Below are 17,748 nucleotides of genomic sequence, written 5' to 3' on the forward strand. Positions count from 1 at the left end.
CAGGATGGTATCTACCCATCTATCTCAACTATTACACAGATGCCCAGGAAATGACTCTCCAGTGCCAAGAAAATATTGATTTATTATAGGCATCAGCATATTGACCGATTCCCATTCTTTACAAAGCTCACCTGCATGTACAGTTTAGGGCAGTGGTTCTCAAACTTTCTAATGTTTCAACCCTTTAGTACAGTTCCTCATGTTGTGGTGACCCCCAACCATAAACTTATTTTTATTGCTACCTCATAACTGCAATTTTGCTACTCTTATGAATTACAATGTAAATATTTTTTGGAGACAGAGGTTTCCCGAAGGGATTACGACCCACAGGTTAAGAACTGCTAGTTTAGAAAATCAAATAAAATACAGACTTCTTAGTTCCCTGAAACATCTGTTAACATCTTATGACTAACTGTGGGCATTTCATAAATCTTCACCTAAATTAACAATGCTTAAGTAACTATCAAGAAACCATGAGCTCCAAGCTGTGCAGTGATGGTGCATGACTCTAATCCCAGCACTCGGGAGGCAGAGGTAGGAGGATCTCTGTGAGTTTGGGGCCAGCCTGGTCTACAAGAGCTAGTTCCAGAACACCCAGGGCTGTTTCCTGTCTTGGAAAAAAAAAATCACCAGCTTGGAGTCCTACAACCAAAGAAGATACATCCCAAACACGGGTCTTACTTCACTTTCAACGCTGACTTGGTAACTCCCTTTCTTATTTGAGAGCTAATTTTGTCAATCAATCAAAACCAAGCAGGAGATAATCTGTCTGAGCCTGAGATACACACTGAGGAAATGTTTACAAGTGAGATAGAAGGTCATAGGTGGTCCCAGATGAGGCTGAGCTCATGGAAAAGAAATGCAAGGTCAATCACAGCATACCTGTTACAAGAAGATGGACTCAAAAGCATCACTGACCAGCGATTACAGAGCACGTTTAAGAATACAAAAAAGGTAGTATATCATAGTTCCCTTTTCGAAAAATACAGTCTCACTATTTCTCAGAAGTCAAGGAGAAAGAGCAGGATGGTTGGTTATGCTACCCTTGAGAGATGGAAGTCGGAATTTCATGTGTTCCCATAGTTCTCAGAGAAGCGAGGCTTTTAGCAGTTTGAGCACATTTCTCCATAGGGACACTTTTGCAAAGTATGACAAGATTCCCAGTCCTACCCCACAAGTATTTAACACTCAGTGGGTGGGAGCATTGCAATGGTAGCATTATGCTCCAAACAGCAGAGAGTCCCCTAGGCTCTAGGGCAGAATGGGGGTGAGGCAGAACCTCAATCAAACACCTCTAAGTAAGGGAGGTCAAGCTAACCCCTGGGATCCCTATTTCAGGTACAATGTGGGGTCAACAAGTTCTCTCGGGAGATCATTATAACCATGTACTTCAGAAGGGAACAGTTTTAAGGATTACTCATTAAACTTAGGGGTTAAAACAGCAAAAATCTCGATAATATTCCAAATAAATGGTACAGATCCCGGGTAAGGTTGGTTCCTTTCAAAACTGTGGGCTTGATGTCTGCCTGTCCATTCATTCATTCATTCATTCATTCATTTCATTTCATTCATGTGTGCATGCATTACTTCATTCTCTACACTACGATTCATCTAGGGCACTGAGGAGGTTTATTTTTTAGTCAGGTGAATGACAGACTACAGAGAAACCGAACACTCCACCAAGCCATCTGAAAAAGGACTTGGGGTGGGGGGAGAAGGTATATTATATATTAGCCTTTGTCTTTCCTGGGAAAATGGAAATTCCTGACACACCAGTCTGGCACCCAGGTTTCTAAATTCACACGTGCATGTTATGGCCTGCTTGTCAGAGCAACCCAAAATAAATTCTAGCAGCTGAGGCTACCACAGTTCCCCAAGGAAAAGTGGTAGGGCTTTTACACCCTTTACACAGATTTGAATTTCAGAGTAGTTAGAAACATTTGAATCAAAAGAATTCACCTTTTTTTTTTGTGGGGCTGTTGTTATTACTGTTTTTCTTTTTTCCAAATAGAGTGTGTAAAAATGGTGTATATGAGCCATGCATGTGTGTACTTAATGGAGATGAACAAATGCTCTGGTGTCAAGGCTACTGTGGAAATCCCTGCTGATCACCCAGGTTTCCTTTCTATACACTAACTGGAGCTAAAAGAGATGGCACACTTCCCGGTGGCCTGTCCTAACTCCTGTCACGTGTGCTCTATTTCCCGCTGTGTTCGGAACAGAGGCCGCAGCTGGGTCCTCTGAGCGTCCTGCACATCCTAGCACCGGGCAGCAGAAGCTCTGCGCACACTGCTCACGCAAGGGTTAAGAACAGAAGTCTACCACTGGCCGGCTCTGATGTTCCTTGAGATATTGTCACTGGATGTATCCTCAGTAGAATTCTATTCAACACCTCTGTCTTTAAGTACAAAGCTGCAGGCTGTAGCAGCTTTAAGAAACATAAGTACCCCTTTTTTCTGCACACAGTATCTGTGTGTGAAATTCTCTAAAGGGGTTTAAGTATTTACCCTGAACACTATCAGCCACTCTCTAAATTTTTCCTTATCCAGTTGCAAAACACTTCAAAGAGAATCACAAACACGGGCTTCTCTGCTTCCCATGCGCACTCTGTTTGGGAGGCTTAAGTCTGCATTCTTTTGGAATTGTAATTTTTTCCCAAAAAAGGACAGGATACACATACTTTAAAAAAATCATTATTAAATCTGAACAATAAAGGGGTGTGAGCGGGGGGGGGGGACTGTTCTAAGAGAAACTAAAAAATTATCTATCAAGAAAAACCTAAAACATGTTAGAAAGAAGGTCAATGCTAAATAAATTACACATAAAACCCCCTCCCTCCCTCAAGATTGTTTGCTTTTAGAACAATATAGTTGTGGGCAATTGGAGTTTAGGGGTGGGTCCAAAGAACCAAACTCCAGTGTCTTGAGGATCACCAAAAATGTAAGCCAAAGACTGTAGATTTTGTGGCTGGAAGTAACTTGTTTCTTTTTCCCCCCAATTTCCAAAGATAAATACAAAGGCCCTAAAACACTGTGTTCCAGAATTTGAATTATTGAGTGCTTCTAACTGTTTAACCTGCTTCCAATCTGGGCTTATCTTGAGACACTCAGCAATGTCCCAGTCAAAAGAGGGAGAGAGGAATTTAAATCTTAATTGAAAACCACCAGACATTTCATACCAGATCTTAAATTACTATAATATACTCTGCTTCTAAATTAGAAATCCTGACCCAAGGGCTAGAGAGATGGCTCACTGGTTAAGAGCTTATAGGGCTCTTGTAGAGGATCCAGGTTCAAATCCCAGCACCCGCCTGGCTGGCTCACACCACCTCTATCTGGCTCCAGGAGACCTGATGCTTCTGGCCTCTAAAGGCACATGCATCCATGTGCACACATCCATGCATGACGATACACACAGTTAAAAATAAATATAAAAATGAAGATAAAAATGCCGATAAATGGGAGATAATATTATGTTAGTACATGTAATTTAGTATTCACTGGAATATTTATGGGTGTGTGTGTGTGTGTGTGTGTGTGTGTGTATATATATATATATATATATATATATATATATATATAAAAAAAATCTAGGTAAATTCACCATTAATATGAACCCCAAATAATTATCTATAATTTATCATTATATCCCTCATGACCCTGAAAATCTTGAATTTAGGAGAAATCTTAAAAAGAATTGACTTTGCTATTATCCAAATACTACTGTACTTGATATATATTTTAGTACATACGAAGCAGCCTTGATCCTGGGTTCACTTATGAAGAATTTTATCCACAGCTGTAGAGACAGCTTCATTGAGCTCTCCCGAAACAAACAAACTGCTCTCCAGCTCCCTCCCTCCCTCCCTCCCTCCCTCCCTGCATCTGTGGGCTCACAAACAGGGGACCTGTCCCTGCAGCAGCAGGCTGCCTCCAGAACAAGGTTCCCTGATGATTTATGCAGACCACAATGACAAGTCAAGAGGCATGACTCACCTCGGAATTAAACCATTATAAATAACTTGTCAGAGACGCCTTTCCAGTCTGAAGAACATTTCTCTCTTAAAACTTTCACAACAAGATCCTGGTTATGTTATGAAATGAAACACCCACTCATTTTCTGCATCTCCCTGCTCTCCTGAGCCAAATTTTAACGTAAATGGGCAAGTTAAATGTAGCCTATTGCTTACCTAGCATAATTATATGTTGCATTTTACACTGATTCAAAGCGGATACATTAAAATAATCCTGCCTTGGCTCCTACCCACTGCAGCCGGCAAAGGTTATTAGGGGCAATCGCCATGCACAGGGCCTGCTACTGTAGCACCAGGGACAGTTGGGACAGGAAATGGCTCAGAACACAGAGGATGAGCAAGAGCCACTTTCTCCCGACAGAGAAAAAGCAACAACAGAATGCATGAAGAAATCCCCGCAGTCCATAAATCATCGGCTTCTCTGGGTACTTCCTCGGGATGCTGGGCTGGAATAATTCCACTGGATTTTACCAAGTGGAGGTTTTTAAGGTCAAAAGGAAATGAATAAATGTCATCAATTTAGAGGATTTCACACCCAGCATTCTTTTCAGTCTCCCCATGAATTTGATAGTGTTAAAACATTTTTATAGGTAAAATAAATGTCAGTTTTGCAAAGAGCAATACCAGCCCCTGGGAGACAAATGGCCTATCCACTGGATCTCAGGCCGCGGCATGACTCGCCGCCTCACTGGAGACCTCAGCTTTTCATCCCCCTCTTCAGCCGGCAAGAAAAGCTTGCATGGCTTCTTTCAAATGATAACTCTCCTATCCCAAAGAGTCTCCTCAGAATATGATAATCTTGGATGAGAGGTAGTGGGGTTGGCTGAAAAAACTAAAATACAAATATGTGAATAGTGCCCAGTGTTAGAAGACTTCTTGAGTGCAGAGCAAAGAAGGCAAGAAAGGCTCGACCTTGGTACAGAGGGTCAGGCTGCTGTGGGCTCGATGCTCAATGAATTCACAAAGTAATATTCAGGGGAGATGTGAGGTTTTATCAGAATGTCATTCGAATATAAGGTTTAACATTTACATCACAAGAGCAGGCACGGAGTAAAACTGTCCTCCAGGAGAGAAGTGGCAGGAGAATGTGCCAGAGCAGAGCATGCCTGCTGGGCCACGGAGTGGGCAGCAGAGGCCTGGGGAGTTTATGCACAGCCGACTATACTGCCTGAAGTGTGAGGCTGGTTAGGACATGTGCGGTGTTACCACTAACGGAGGAATAGCTATTTCAAAACTCATTTCCCATTCTCCTCTAGGCTTCTGGAGACTGTCCCTCCTTCCCAACCCCATGAGAAAAAGGGCAGAAAGACGGAGAAAAACAATACTCGCCTCTCCCCTGGTACAAGGGCCGTCAAAGACTGTTTACTCATAAATGAAAGGGGGGAAGTAATGCATGCAGTGTCCAAAGTTTTAGGTCTTATTTTCTTATTGAAAAAGATAGAAGATAAACTGTAGAACAGATAAAATGCAGTGATCAAAGGCATCTTTCCACAACACTCACATGACTCAATAACTCAAAAAAAAAAAAAAAAAGAAACCCCAGGAAGATAACAAAGAATCGCTCCTCTAAAATCATAACAATTTGGAGTAATATATTCCCTAGAAGAAAAGTCTGAACATCCAGAAATGCCCTTTCGATTAGCTTAATTCCACAGAATCCAAATGTGCACCAAACACTGCACTTTTGATGTGAAATTGCTGTTGAATTTGTGAACCCACAACTGATTTCCTGTGTTATGGAATCCTGGAGATTACAGTTAACTTGAAGCAACAGGGATAATTCTTGGCAGTTAATGGGACATTTATATGCATTTTCCTGAAAGGCGGCATCTTGGGACTGCCAACAGGCAGCTCAACATTGCCCCCTACTGCTGACAAGTTTAAGAATGCTGAAGAAGGGCTGACAGCCAGACTCCCACTGGCCAATGATTTCACCCCCATACCCAAACACCACGTGGCTCTGCACTAGAGCTACCCAGCCAGGGATTCTTTCTAAGATTGGTCTCTACTGCGTCTTCCAACAGCAAAAACAACTTACCATGAGTTTACTAGAAATCTTTTGTAAAGGCTCAAAGTATTGTTCAGCTTAATTTAGAAGAACCCTCCCTTTGAACTTGGTCCAAACCTGCATTCTGCTGATAATTATCCAGCTGTGGTATTCGGGAGAGACACTGAATCATTGATTTTTTATTTTTTATAACAGAAAAGTTAAAGAATACTCCACCAAGTACAAAGAACTGCACTCTGGAAAATTCCCTGGATTGCTACTCCTTGTAGTATTTTTTTGGTATGAATACAATAGAAGATACTTCCTTTAATTAATGTGCCACTACTACCAAATGTGTACATACACATATGGAGACTACACTGTCCACACTCGTATCTACCAAATGTGTGTGTGCACATATCGAGAGACTTCATCCATTTACACTCATATCTACAAACGTGTGTGTACATATCGAGAGACTTCATCCATCTACATTCATATCTACAAATGTGTGTGCACATATGGAGAGACTTCATCCATCTACACTCATATCTTTTCAATGAATTAATAATAAGCATCACTGGTGTGATCACAATACTAAAATCTTCACTGTTTCACTGGGGGGGGGGATGCTCCTAAATGAAAGGAATAAAAACTTTTTTTTAAATTATTTTACAAAATGACCGAGTTCTCTTGTTTGATTCTAAGATTTCATTTACTGGTGTAGGAGGTCCTTCTGTATTTGCATTGCTTTCATTGGTTGAATAAAGAAACTGCCTTGGCCTTTTGATAGGGCAGCCCTTAGGTGGGTGGAGTAGACAGAACAGAATGCTGGGAAGAAGGAAAGAGTGGCAGATGCCATGAATCTCCGGCCTGAGATGGACGAAGGTTAGAATCTTGCCGGTAAGTCACAGTCACGTGGTGATAGACAGATTTAATAGAAATAGGTTAATCAAGATGTGAAAGTTAGCCAATAAGAGGCTGGAGCTAATGGGCCAGGCATTAATTTAATTAATACAATTTCTACGTGGTTATTTCAGGGGCTAAGCTAGCCGGGCGGCTACAATTTACAACTTGATCAAATTATAATTTCTTTTCTTTCTATTTTCTTCTTCTTCTTCTTCTTCTTCTTCTTCTTCTTCTTCTTCTTCTTCTTCTTCTTCTTCTTTTGAGACAGGGTTTCACTGTGTAACAGGCCTAGCTGTCCTGGAACTCACTCTATAGCTCAGGCTGACCTTGAACTCACAGAGACTCACCTGCCTCAGCCTTCTGAGTGCTGGTATTAAAGGTGTGCACCACAACCACCTGGCTCAAATTATAATTCCAAAGTCAGGCTGATATCTAAGAATTAGGCCTCAGCAGCAAGCAGAATTCTAAAAACATACGTAAAATGGGCACTATCCGAATTTCTATGCATATCCTATAGAAGCGGCATTTTCTCCCCAGGCTAGACCAGGGCTAGCCAGGCAGACAGACTCTTCATCACCACCAACCTGGCAACACAATGCTGTTCTGCACTATCTCGAGGCTTTGGGGAAATTGATCTTTGAGACTATAAATACATTACAAGGGTAATAGTGTTTTTTCCCCAGACACTGACCCTTGCGAAGGATCTCAGAGATCTGCATTCGGATTCATGGTTTTAAGCTGAGGCCTTCATATCTGTAACTTGGTATTTTCATTATTGTAAAACAGGGGTTGGGGAAGATATTATGTTAACATCTTTATCAAAACAATAACACTAAATGGGCAGGCCAAGTGAACTCCTTTGGAGGTGAGAGACAGGTTTCAGCATGGGCTATAACTATGGCTTCATAGGTTATATTTATCTTTCAATTCATTAAACCGTATGCATGATGCTTGTTTAGCTTCCTGTATGTCAACCATGTGTGGGGACTGGCAATCACTGGGCACCCTGCAGATGAGCCCCCTGCCCTCAGCACTCCTCAGATTGTCAAGTGTCACTCTCTAGAGGTCAACGGCTTTTACCACCTCCCTCGGCAGATCAGTGAGCCGGCAAAGGGCCAGAAGCCTACAGCAAGTCTTCTAGAGTTCAAATCCCAGCTCTCCCACCTACTAGCTGGTGACCTTGGGAAAGTTACATAAGGCCTTTGGGCTCCTATCTCCTGATATGTAAAAGTGAGAATAAAGTCAAACCTATCCCACAGGGTCATCACAAACATTAAGTGACAGCAATCTTTAGTACTCATAACTCATAAAAATACCACGCAAGCATTTACTGTTGCTATTGCTATCCAAGCGGAGGCTTATCAAGTGGCTTCCGCCTGCCACCTAGCTGATACAGTCCATGTTCTACATACCATAAATGCCCTGATTTTTGATCTTGTTTTCACAGTCCCAAGACCTAATGTTCCTCCCCCATTGGCCTACTCCATTCCCTCTTCTCCACATTGTCTCTATCCAGACCAGCACCTTCACAAGAGTCCCAGAAGTAATGACCTGAACCTGATACTGATCTGAACCTTGGTGACTGTACGGAGGTCAGAGGATGACTCGAGAGTCCATTTTCTCCTCCCATGATGTGGAAGATATCCCAGAGATAGAACCCAGGTCACCAGGTTTGGTGGCAATTGTCTTTACATTCTGAGCTATCTTGCCAGTCTGTGACTTTTTTTTAATCCCACTGCATGGTTTGATTTTCGCTGCAGTAATATGTGGTGGCATCCACACTTCTCCTTCCTAAATCCTAGGTTACGGTGACTAAACGCATGCGCTTTGCAGCCTGGCAGCCTGTGCTTCCATCTATCTCCACCATCTGCTTAGTGACCGCGGACAAGCACTTAACTTCTTTATACCTCAGATTTCAGACCTATACATCAGGGCTCACAACGCCTTCGACGTCAACTGTGGTAGGAAAGCCCTTTGAATAGTGGTTGGAGCGTAAGAACAAATGAACGCTGGACCTGCTGTTGCCGTACTCTCGGGCTGTGTCGCAGCTCCTGTCGAGCAGAATGCCTTCTGTGGAGACTATCAGAAATGTTTCCGGAAATGAGCTGAGGCTTTGGCGACAAAATCGCAGACTATTCCCATTCTCTTACAGGGAATAACCTGCCACGATCATGTAGATTAACAACATATACATTTGCCCGTGACGATTATCTGAAGATCTGCATGGTGCAGTACCCCAGAGAAAGTGGTCAGACCTCAGGCACTTACCACACTCTCCATCTTCTTCCACAGCTCCTCCAGCTGAGTCATGGGTTCAGACCACCAATCAGTGCAAAGTTTGTTCCGGTTGCCTTGAAACCAGAACTGCCTCAGCCACTCAAACTCGACCTGTGAACCGGAACAAGAAAGCAGTGTCAGAATGTCCTTGTGACAGACCAACAAGGACAGTGACTTCCCCACTCGATTCTCCTTTGGCAGCTTCACAGAAGAGGTCGAGAATGGTGAGAAAAGCCTGGCTAACTAGTTCCCAACACATCCTGGCATCTCCAGAGCTTTCTGCAAGCTAAGAAAATGGAAGTCTTAGAGTTGAGGTCCTGCTAGGATGACAATCCAGGCCAGGTTACATGTTTTAGGCAGATATAACAAACATTCAGATCCCGGAGTATAAGCAGCCTCCACTGAGTATGTTGGAAAGTCACAACCAAGCAATTAAACGTTTTTAGTAAAAGCTGAGAAGGCAATGACACAGGCAGATATTAAGAGTATCATGTGTCAACTTCTTAGAAAAGAAAGAACTTATCCAAGGGCCTGTGGGAGCTGGTGATAATCTTAGCCACATAAGCAAACAATATATAATTAGTTATAGAGGCATTCAACCTGCTCCACAGCCATTAAGGTTCTCACTTGTTGACTCAGTAAGGGCTGATTGCAATAGGCAAACAGTAGCAAAGACAGAAGGCACTGATTTACGTTCTTTTCTGGGAAGCTACGGAGCTGTTTGTGTTGACCACCTAGAGGCTCCTACCCACAGGATGGACACACAGCTTCCACCATTGTCCCTTTTTCAGGCTTGTCCTGTGTGTAGGCAGAGCTCCAGCTAGAATACTAATGGCGAAAGTGGAAACCCAGGGTTAAGTCAAACAACCCGACTCCCTCATTTCTGGATTTTGGAAGGACAGGTCTCAAGACTAGAGAAACATAAGAAGCCTGTAGACATTTTGCTGTCAAACTGAAGACAATATGGCAGGATGGGATTATGAGTTGAGAAGATGAAAATCAGGTCCTGGAGACAGTCCCTGACTAGATGAACTATCTCTGCAGCCCCTTTCCAGTCAGCTGACTCAGGTTTAGTTGTCTGATCCTGGCAATGGAAACAGTCTGAACACACAGAGATCAGAGTGTGACCAGCACTGGGCAGACAAGTCTTCCACGGCATGTCTTCCCCTTGAGCATCAGTTGGTATCAACAGGACAGAACTCCATCTCACCCCAAAACTCCTTTGACTTTGGCAGCAAGTCTAGCCACCAGGCCATGGTGTCTGCTTTGCAGAGGGATCACATTCCACACACAGAGCTAAGCTATTGTCACCATCACCTGTGACCACGGAGGACTGCAGGTTGTTTCTCCACGATGAATGTTCAAAAGCAACTTATGAAGATTAGCAATGGTGAAAATGGCTCAGGTAAGAAACTGGAGAAGACCTAGTCTAATGAAAGGTTTGGGTTTACATTAAATCAATGTTTGTTTGATGTGTAGAACCGATTTCAGCTAAAGCTGTTTAAACAAAACAGGAATGTGGGCAACATTAAGACAGTTGCTAAACCTTATCTGTGGCATTAAAAAACAGTGGTTGACAGAGGTAAATCTGAGTAGTTTGAAACCAGAATAAATACGACCACAGTTCAACTTCAAGGGAGATCCAGGTTTAGCAACTCATTTACTACAAGGGAAAAAAGAGAGTCTTTTAATGGGTTCCTCATGAAACTATTCATGGACAGAGCAGTTTGACAGGCAGCAGAGACTCAAGCCTTAAGTCAGGGAGAGGTGAAGTGGTTTCCGACAGCTTCGCAAGCCTTGGGTCGGTTATTTCCACTGAAGAGGACTAAGCTTGGATGCAGCAGGAGGGCGTGAGGAGTACATGCTCAACTATGTTCACAGCAGCATTGTTCGTGATAGCCAGAGCCTGGAAACAACCTAGATGCCCTTCAGTGGAAGAATGGGTGAAGAAAGTATGGAATATATACATATTAGAGTACTACTCAGCAGTAAAAAACAAGGACTTCTTGAATTTTGCATGCAAATGGACGGAAATAGAAAACACTATCCCGAGTGAGGTAAGCCAGGCCCAAAAAGAGGAACATGGGATGTTCTCACTCATATTTGGTTTCTAGCCATAAATAAAGGACACTGAGCCTATAATTCGTGATCCTAGAGAAGATAAATAAGAAGGAGAACCCAAAGAAAAACATATAGACATCCTCCTGGATATTAACCTCCAGCAGGTGATGAAAGGAGACAGAGTCCCACATTGGAGCACCAGACTACAACCCCAAGGTCCAAATCAGGAGCAGAAGGAGAGAGAGCGCGAGAAAGGAACTCAGGGCCATGAGGGGTGCACCCACACACTGAGACAATGGGGATGTTCTCTCGGGAACTCACCAAGGCCAGCTGGACTGGGTCTGAAAAAGCATGGGATAAAACCGGACTCACTGAACATAGCGGACAATGAGGACTGCTGAGAACTCAAGAACAATGGCACTGGGTTTTGATACTACTGCACGTACTGGCTTTGTGGGAGCCTAGGCTGTTTGGATGTTCACCTCACTAAACCTGGAAGGAGGTGGGAGGTCCTTAGACTTCCCACAGGACAGGGAACCTGGTCTGCTCTTAGGGCTGATGAGAGAGGGGGAGTTGATTGGGGGAGGGGGAGGGATATGGGAGGCGGTGGCGGGGAAGAGACAGAAATCTTTAATAAATAAATAAATTAAAAAAAAAGAGGGCGTGAGGGGGACTCTGTCATAGGACAAGAGGGCGGGAGGGGGACTCTGCCACAGGACAAGAGGGCAAATGCAGAGTCCCGGCCATGCTCAGAAGAAAAGCTTCTCTTCACCCTCAGGCACCCTGGGACCATGGCTCAGAGAATCAGGGAGCTTGTCGCCAAGGCCACCAACCTGAGTTTGAGCCCTGATGGTGGAAGGAGGAAACTGATTCCTCTAAACTCCTCACACATGCTATGGCGTAAGCCCTCTTGAATCCCAAGAGAAAAATAAACGTAACTTCTGTTTTTAAAGAATCAGGGTTCTGGATGTTCAGGGAAAACGGAAGACTAGAAACTGCCTCCTTGTAATGGATAAATTCCCAGCATTGATGACCTACCAAAGTTAAATCAAGACATAAAATAACTTAAATTCATAAAAAGCAACGGGAGTGATGAGATACAAAAAGTGTCTCCACAAAGAGAAGCCCAGAACCCGGATGAATTCACAGTCAACTTCTACTAAACTCTGAAGGAAGAGCTAACACCAGTGTTCCTCAAACTGTTCGTAAAACACAAAAACAGAAAGGGAAGGCAGGCTGCAAAATACAGTGAACAAAGCAGCATCACCACAATCGCAAAACCAGAGAACAGCAACAAAGGGCTATAGATCAAACCCACTGATGATCATAGACACAAATTTCTTAATAAATTTGTAAATTCTTTACAAATTGAATTCAAGAACAAGTGAGGACAATCATATACCATGACCCATGACCAAATTGTTTCTATTCCAGGCATGCAAGGATGGTTCAACATATACAAATCAAGATGCAACAAAGCACATGAACCATGTAGAGCAAAAATCACTGGGTTATCAGTAGATGCAGACTAGGCCTTTGACAAAGTCCACGTCCCTTCATAATAAAATCCTTGATTGAACTACAAATAGAAGGAACATATCTTAGCATAATAAAGGCTATATAGCACAAAACTATAGCCTCTCAAATCCTCTAAAATCAGACAAGGTTCCCACACTCTCCACTCTTACCTGGTATAGTGTTTCTCTTAACTAGAGAAATAAGGCAAGAGAAAGAAGGAAAAGGAATACCAATAGAAAAAAGAAAGAAAGAAAGAAAGAAAGAAAAGAAAATGACCTCTATTTACAGTAAACACATCCTGAACCTGAGGGGCTATAAAGACACCTTAGAAAACTCTTCTACCTCCTAATTGCTTTTTGCCTCAAGGAAGGACATAAATTCAACACAGAAATCCACAGTCCTAAATACCTCTAACTTACCAAGAAAAAAATAAGGGGGAAGCTCTATTCATATTTTTTTCAAGATTTATTTATTTATTTATTGTGTATACAACACTCTGCCTGGATGCCAGAAGAGGGTACCACTCTCAGTACAGATGGATATGAACCACCATGTGGTTGCTGGGAACTGAACTCCCAGGACCTCTCTGGAAAAGCAGACAGTACTCTTAACCTCTAAGCCATCGTTCCAGCCCCGCTCCATTCATACTTTAACTTCCTTCCTCATCAGAGGGTATAAGGTGTCTACAATGAAATAAGACACTGATGAAAGAAATTCAAACAATTAGAAGATGGGAAAAAAAACCCAATACTCATGGGTTGGCAGAATATAGTGAAAATAGTTATATTACAAAAAGTTATCTACAAATTCAATACAATTCCCATAAAAGTCAAATGATACTACTCACAGAACTAGAAAAAATTCTAAAATTCTTATAGAAGCACAAAATACCCCCATAAGCCAAGAGCAATCCTAAGAATTCCACTGCAGCCCAGTTATCAAGAAAGCAAACAACAACTACGAGAGCGAGGACATGGGGCAATCACAACTCCACTTACTGTCGGTGGGAATATAAGTGGGTGCAGTCATTGTGGAATTAATATGGAGGTCCCTCAAAAAGCAAAACTGGAACTACCACAGGATGCAAGTACACCACTCCGAGATGTTTATGTAAAGGACTCTAAGTCAGCACACCAGGGAGATACCTGCACATTTATATGCTTAATGCCACACTATTCACAACAGCAAAGATCTGGAACCAGTCTACCTGTCCACGAAGAGATGAAAAGATAAAAAAAAAATGTGGGTATATATACAGTGGAAATTTACTCAGCTGTAAAAGAGACTGCAGTCATGGCGTTTTCAGGAAAATACTGGATCTGGAGATCATTATGCTAAGCAAATGAAGCCAGACAAAAGTAGAGGAGAATTTAGATAACAAATCTATAAGGATGTTTCTATGTGTGCATGCATACATACATACATGACTGGCAATGGAAGAGACTATGAGACAGGAAGAGCTCTACAGGAAAGCCTAAAACAGGAGCAGGCAATGGTACGGGTGTGGTGTGAGTGCCAGGACTATTTGGGGAGACAAAGGGGAACAGAACAAAGCAGGAAGGAAGGACAGTGGAGGTCAGTGAATGGTTGAATAACAACAATTGTACTAATATATACATATGAATGTCACAATAAAGCCTTTATTTGTAAGCTACTTAAAAACAATTAATGCTGTGGAGGAGGAGGCTGCAGGGCTAGAGAAGGCGGTGGTGGCAGGGGTGCTGAAAGAAGAATGGTTTTAAACCTGCACAATGGCACTACTTTCCTAGGCTAAGGGAGGTGGGTAACAAGGCCAACCTGGACTACACAGCTAGACCTGAGTCAAACCAGAGGGGGAGATGGAAAGGAATAAAGGAAGTAGGAGAAAATGGGGCTGGGGAAGTTGAGGGAGAGAAACAGAGTAAAATGAATTTGAAAATGGGCGGTCCTTGGGCTTCCCACGGGTCAGGGAACCCTGATTGCTCTTCGAGCAGATGAGGGAGGGGGACTTGATCGGGGGGAGGGGGAGGGAAATGGGAAGCGGTTGCGGGGAGGAGGCAGAAATCCTTAATAAATAAATAAATTAAAAAAAAAGAAAATTCCATCACAAAACCTCTGTAAACTAATAAAAATAACCATAAAACTAAAATACAATAAAAATAAAAAACTAACACTACTTCCAGTAACAAAACAGTTTTAAAAACACAAATTCATAAAAAGAATTAGAGTTCTGAAGTCAGTGTGACGTGGGTTGTCTACAGAAGAGCTATGCCCGCTGTGGAACAGGTTTGTGCTGAGCTTTCAATACCTTCGTAAGGAACTGCCCGGTATATGTCAGATTCTTGCCAGAGAGGAAGAATACTAGCTAGAGAAGACCACAAGCCCAGAACTTTCTGTTTCTAAGCACCTCACAGGCCTAGAGAGTTCTCTGAGCAGAAAGGTTTTTTTACCCATGCTGCCTCACACCCTACCCTCTCCATGCCTGTCAAGAAGGTCCGCACTGAGGGTTCACTCCAGGCAGGCTTTCTGGCTGGCTGAAGCAGGTCAGGGATGCCACATTTCTGTGAACACCAGGTCCAGTGTGTGTATATCTTACTTAATGCTATGACCTGACCTTTTTTTTTCAATGTTGAGGGTGGAAGATCACAGAATTTTAATCAAATGCCATCTTGTCTAGTTCCCTCATTACTACGAGAATTTTTACCCCTCAAACGCTGGGGATGGGAAAGTTACGATGGGAGGTCTGCACAAAAGCCAAGGAGTCAGGTCTTATTACTGCAGACCTAAACCAAAACTCAAAGTGTAGGCATACTGAGTGACCTAGAAAGTTCCAATCATATTAGAAGCAGGGTCTCCATCTTTTCTCTAGAGAACAAAACCTGCAGAGGAAGCTAAGAGCTAGCAGAGCAGAAAGAAAAGACAAGCCACCAGGAAAGCAAAATGCAGATAAAAAATAGAAAGATTCCATAGCTGACATGGGTCCCCAAAGACAAGAACAGCAGAGACAACATGGACTAGCTCCCTGAGGGACTCTGCGGTCTTCTCTTGCTCACGTATGAACCAAACTGGATGATTTCTGACATGCACAGGTGAAGACCATTATCCAACCTTCTGAGCAATTTTCATCCACAATCAAATGGAAATCCACGGGTAGAAGAAGGTGGACCGCAGCCCGGAGTCCCACAGATCACGAAAGGCCTTTTGCATCTTCAGGGAACCATGAAAGCAAGTGTGCACAGTGGCTTCAGGGTCACGGACACAACCCAGAAGACGGCATCCATACCGTCACACCTATACATGCCTTCTCCACAGAACAGCCAAAGGAGATTAACCAAGTTCAGCTCTCTCAGAAACACCAAGGGAATATGTGGAGGGGAAAGAAACAGGATCCATCTGCCTGTCAGAACCTCAGTCCGTGAGCACCCGGGCGATGTGGAGCAAAGATCACAGCAGCTAGTGATGGTGGTGCACACTTGTGATCCCAGCACTCAGAGAGCTAAAGCAGAAGACTGAGTCTGAGTCTAGCCTGAGCTACACAGTGAAAGTCTATCTCGAAAAAAAAAAATTACAAAAAGAAGAAACATTCCGAAATCATATTTCAAAACCACTCTCACCACATCGCCTGCTTTTTCTCTGCCATGTTTGCTTAGACTCTTAATTTGGCTCCAGGTCAGGCAATTGGTTTGTTCATGAGGCTGTGCACATGTTCTAAGGGACATATGTATGTCCCGCTACACAATCGGCACTGTTTCTTCAGCACTGAGGTCACCAGAGTAGGGTGTGCATGGTTATAGGTACACAAACACACATGAAGCCATTCCAGAGCAGCTTGAGAGAGGAGGCAGGGGCAGAAGAAACAACCGTGAACCCATGTTACACACTGTGTCCTCCAGGAGAAACTTGCTAAAAGATTGTTAGGTTTGCAACACACTGGTTAAAGAAAGAAATGGACAACTTAATAATAAAGAGGGGAATTCTGCTTAAAAATGAATTTAAATCTTCTCTCTCTATCTTAAAACAGAAATATATATATATATATATAAACACTGCCTTCTTATGAATGAAGTTTCCATGTTGCCTTGCTAGAAAACAAGTCATTCCAAAGTCCAAATGGCTTCAAAATTTCCAAAGTGCTTCATTATGATTAGCCCAGCAAAGGCACATGGCCTTGGAGGAGGAAGAAGAAAACAACAGAAAACCAGGTAACCACTGAGAATACAGGGCTGTGGGTAAGCCAGCCCCATCCAGGCCAGCTTGTAGGACAACAGAACAATTCCTAATGACTCGTGGACATAAACTTAACCTTGAAGTTAGAATGGCTTTGGTGCCTTGGAGAAGAGGGGATAGGGGCCGTGACAGGCTCAGGGATATTTATTTACAAGAACTTTTATCTGTTCACCCAGGCAAACCCTCAAGGGCCGCCCCATCTCCCTGATACAACGTCAAAGCAGCCGTCCAGTTTCTGTGGCAGATGGATTCTGATGACAATAATCTGCTGTGTACTTTTATACTTTCCCTGTCCGCTGCATATAACAAAATACCACAGCTCCATAAGACCAGAGAAGATGATGAAATGAAATAGCAAACGTGCACGATAGAGTCAGAGCCCAGTTTGCTGACCTGACTCTCAAAGCCATGAATTATTTCAGAGAGTAAGTGAATACTTGGATTAGAGATCCTGAACAAAGATGGAGAGCCATGAGGTCATGGGCCCATAACACATGGTTTCAAGCAGTTCTAGCTATAAGCACCATCTCCAACAAAGACACTATGAGGCACAGTGGGAAGGAAATCTGGCCCTAGGTTTAGCTGTAGCATGAGGCAGCCATTATTTTCTGAAAGGCAGAGTTCCCGCCCCACCCCCCCTTGGTTCTGAGGATTCTGATGCAGTTTTCCAAAGTGTAGAACAGCTCACAAGATAAAAAACAAAAACAAAAACAAAAAAAAAAAAACCAATCTTTTAAAAACTATTACAAGGTCTCTT

General features: G+C 42.9%; 1 protein-coding gene across 1 annotated transcript in view; it reads right to left on the reverse strand.

Annotated features, from left to right (window-relative positions):
* The window catches only part of Fto (FTO alpha-ketoglutarate dependent dioxygenase), a 348,414-nt gene that overhangs the window by 184,234 nt on the left and 146,432 nt on the right, over window positions 1-17,748 (reverse strand). Inside the window, exon 7 of the mRNA XM_041649608.1 lies at window positions 9,198-9,317. Within this exon, the coding sequence (XP_041505542.1) occupies window positions 9,198-9,317 (120 nt within the window). The remainder of the gene's footprint in view (window positions 1-9,197; window positions 9,318-17,748) is intronic.

This window comes from Microtus oregoni, unplaced genomic scaffold, assembly GCF_018167655.1.
Source record: "Microtus oregoni isolate MIOR12 unplaced genomic scaffold, Mior012 000004F_ref0000308, whole genome shotgun sequence".
NCBI lineage: Eukaryota > Metazoa > Chordata > Mammalia > Rodentia > Cricetidae > Microtus > Microtus oregoni.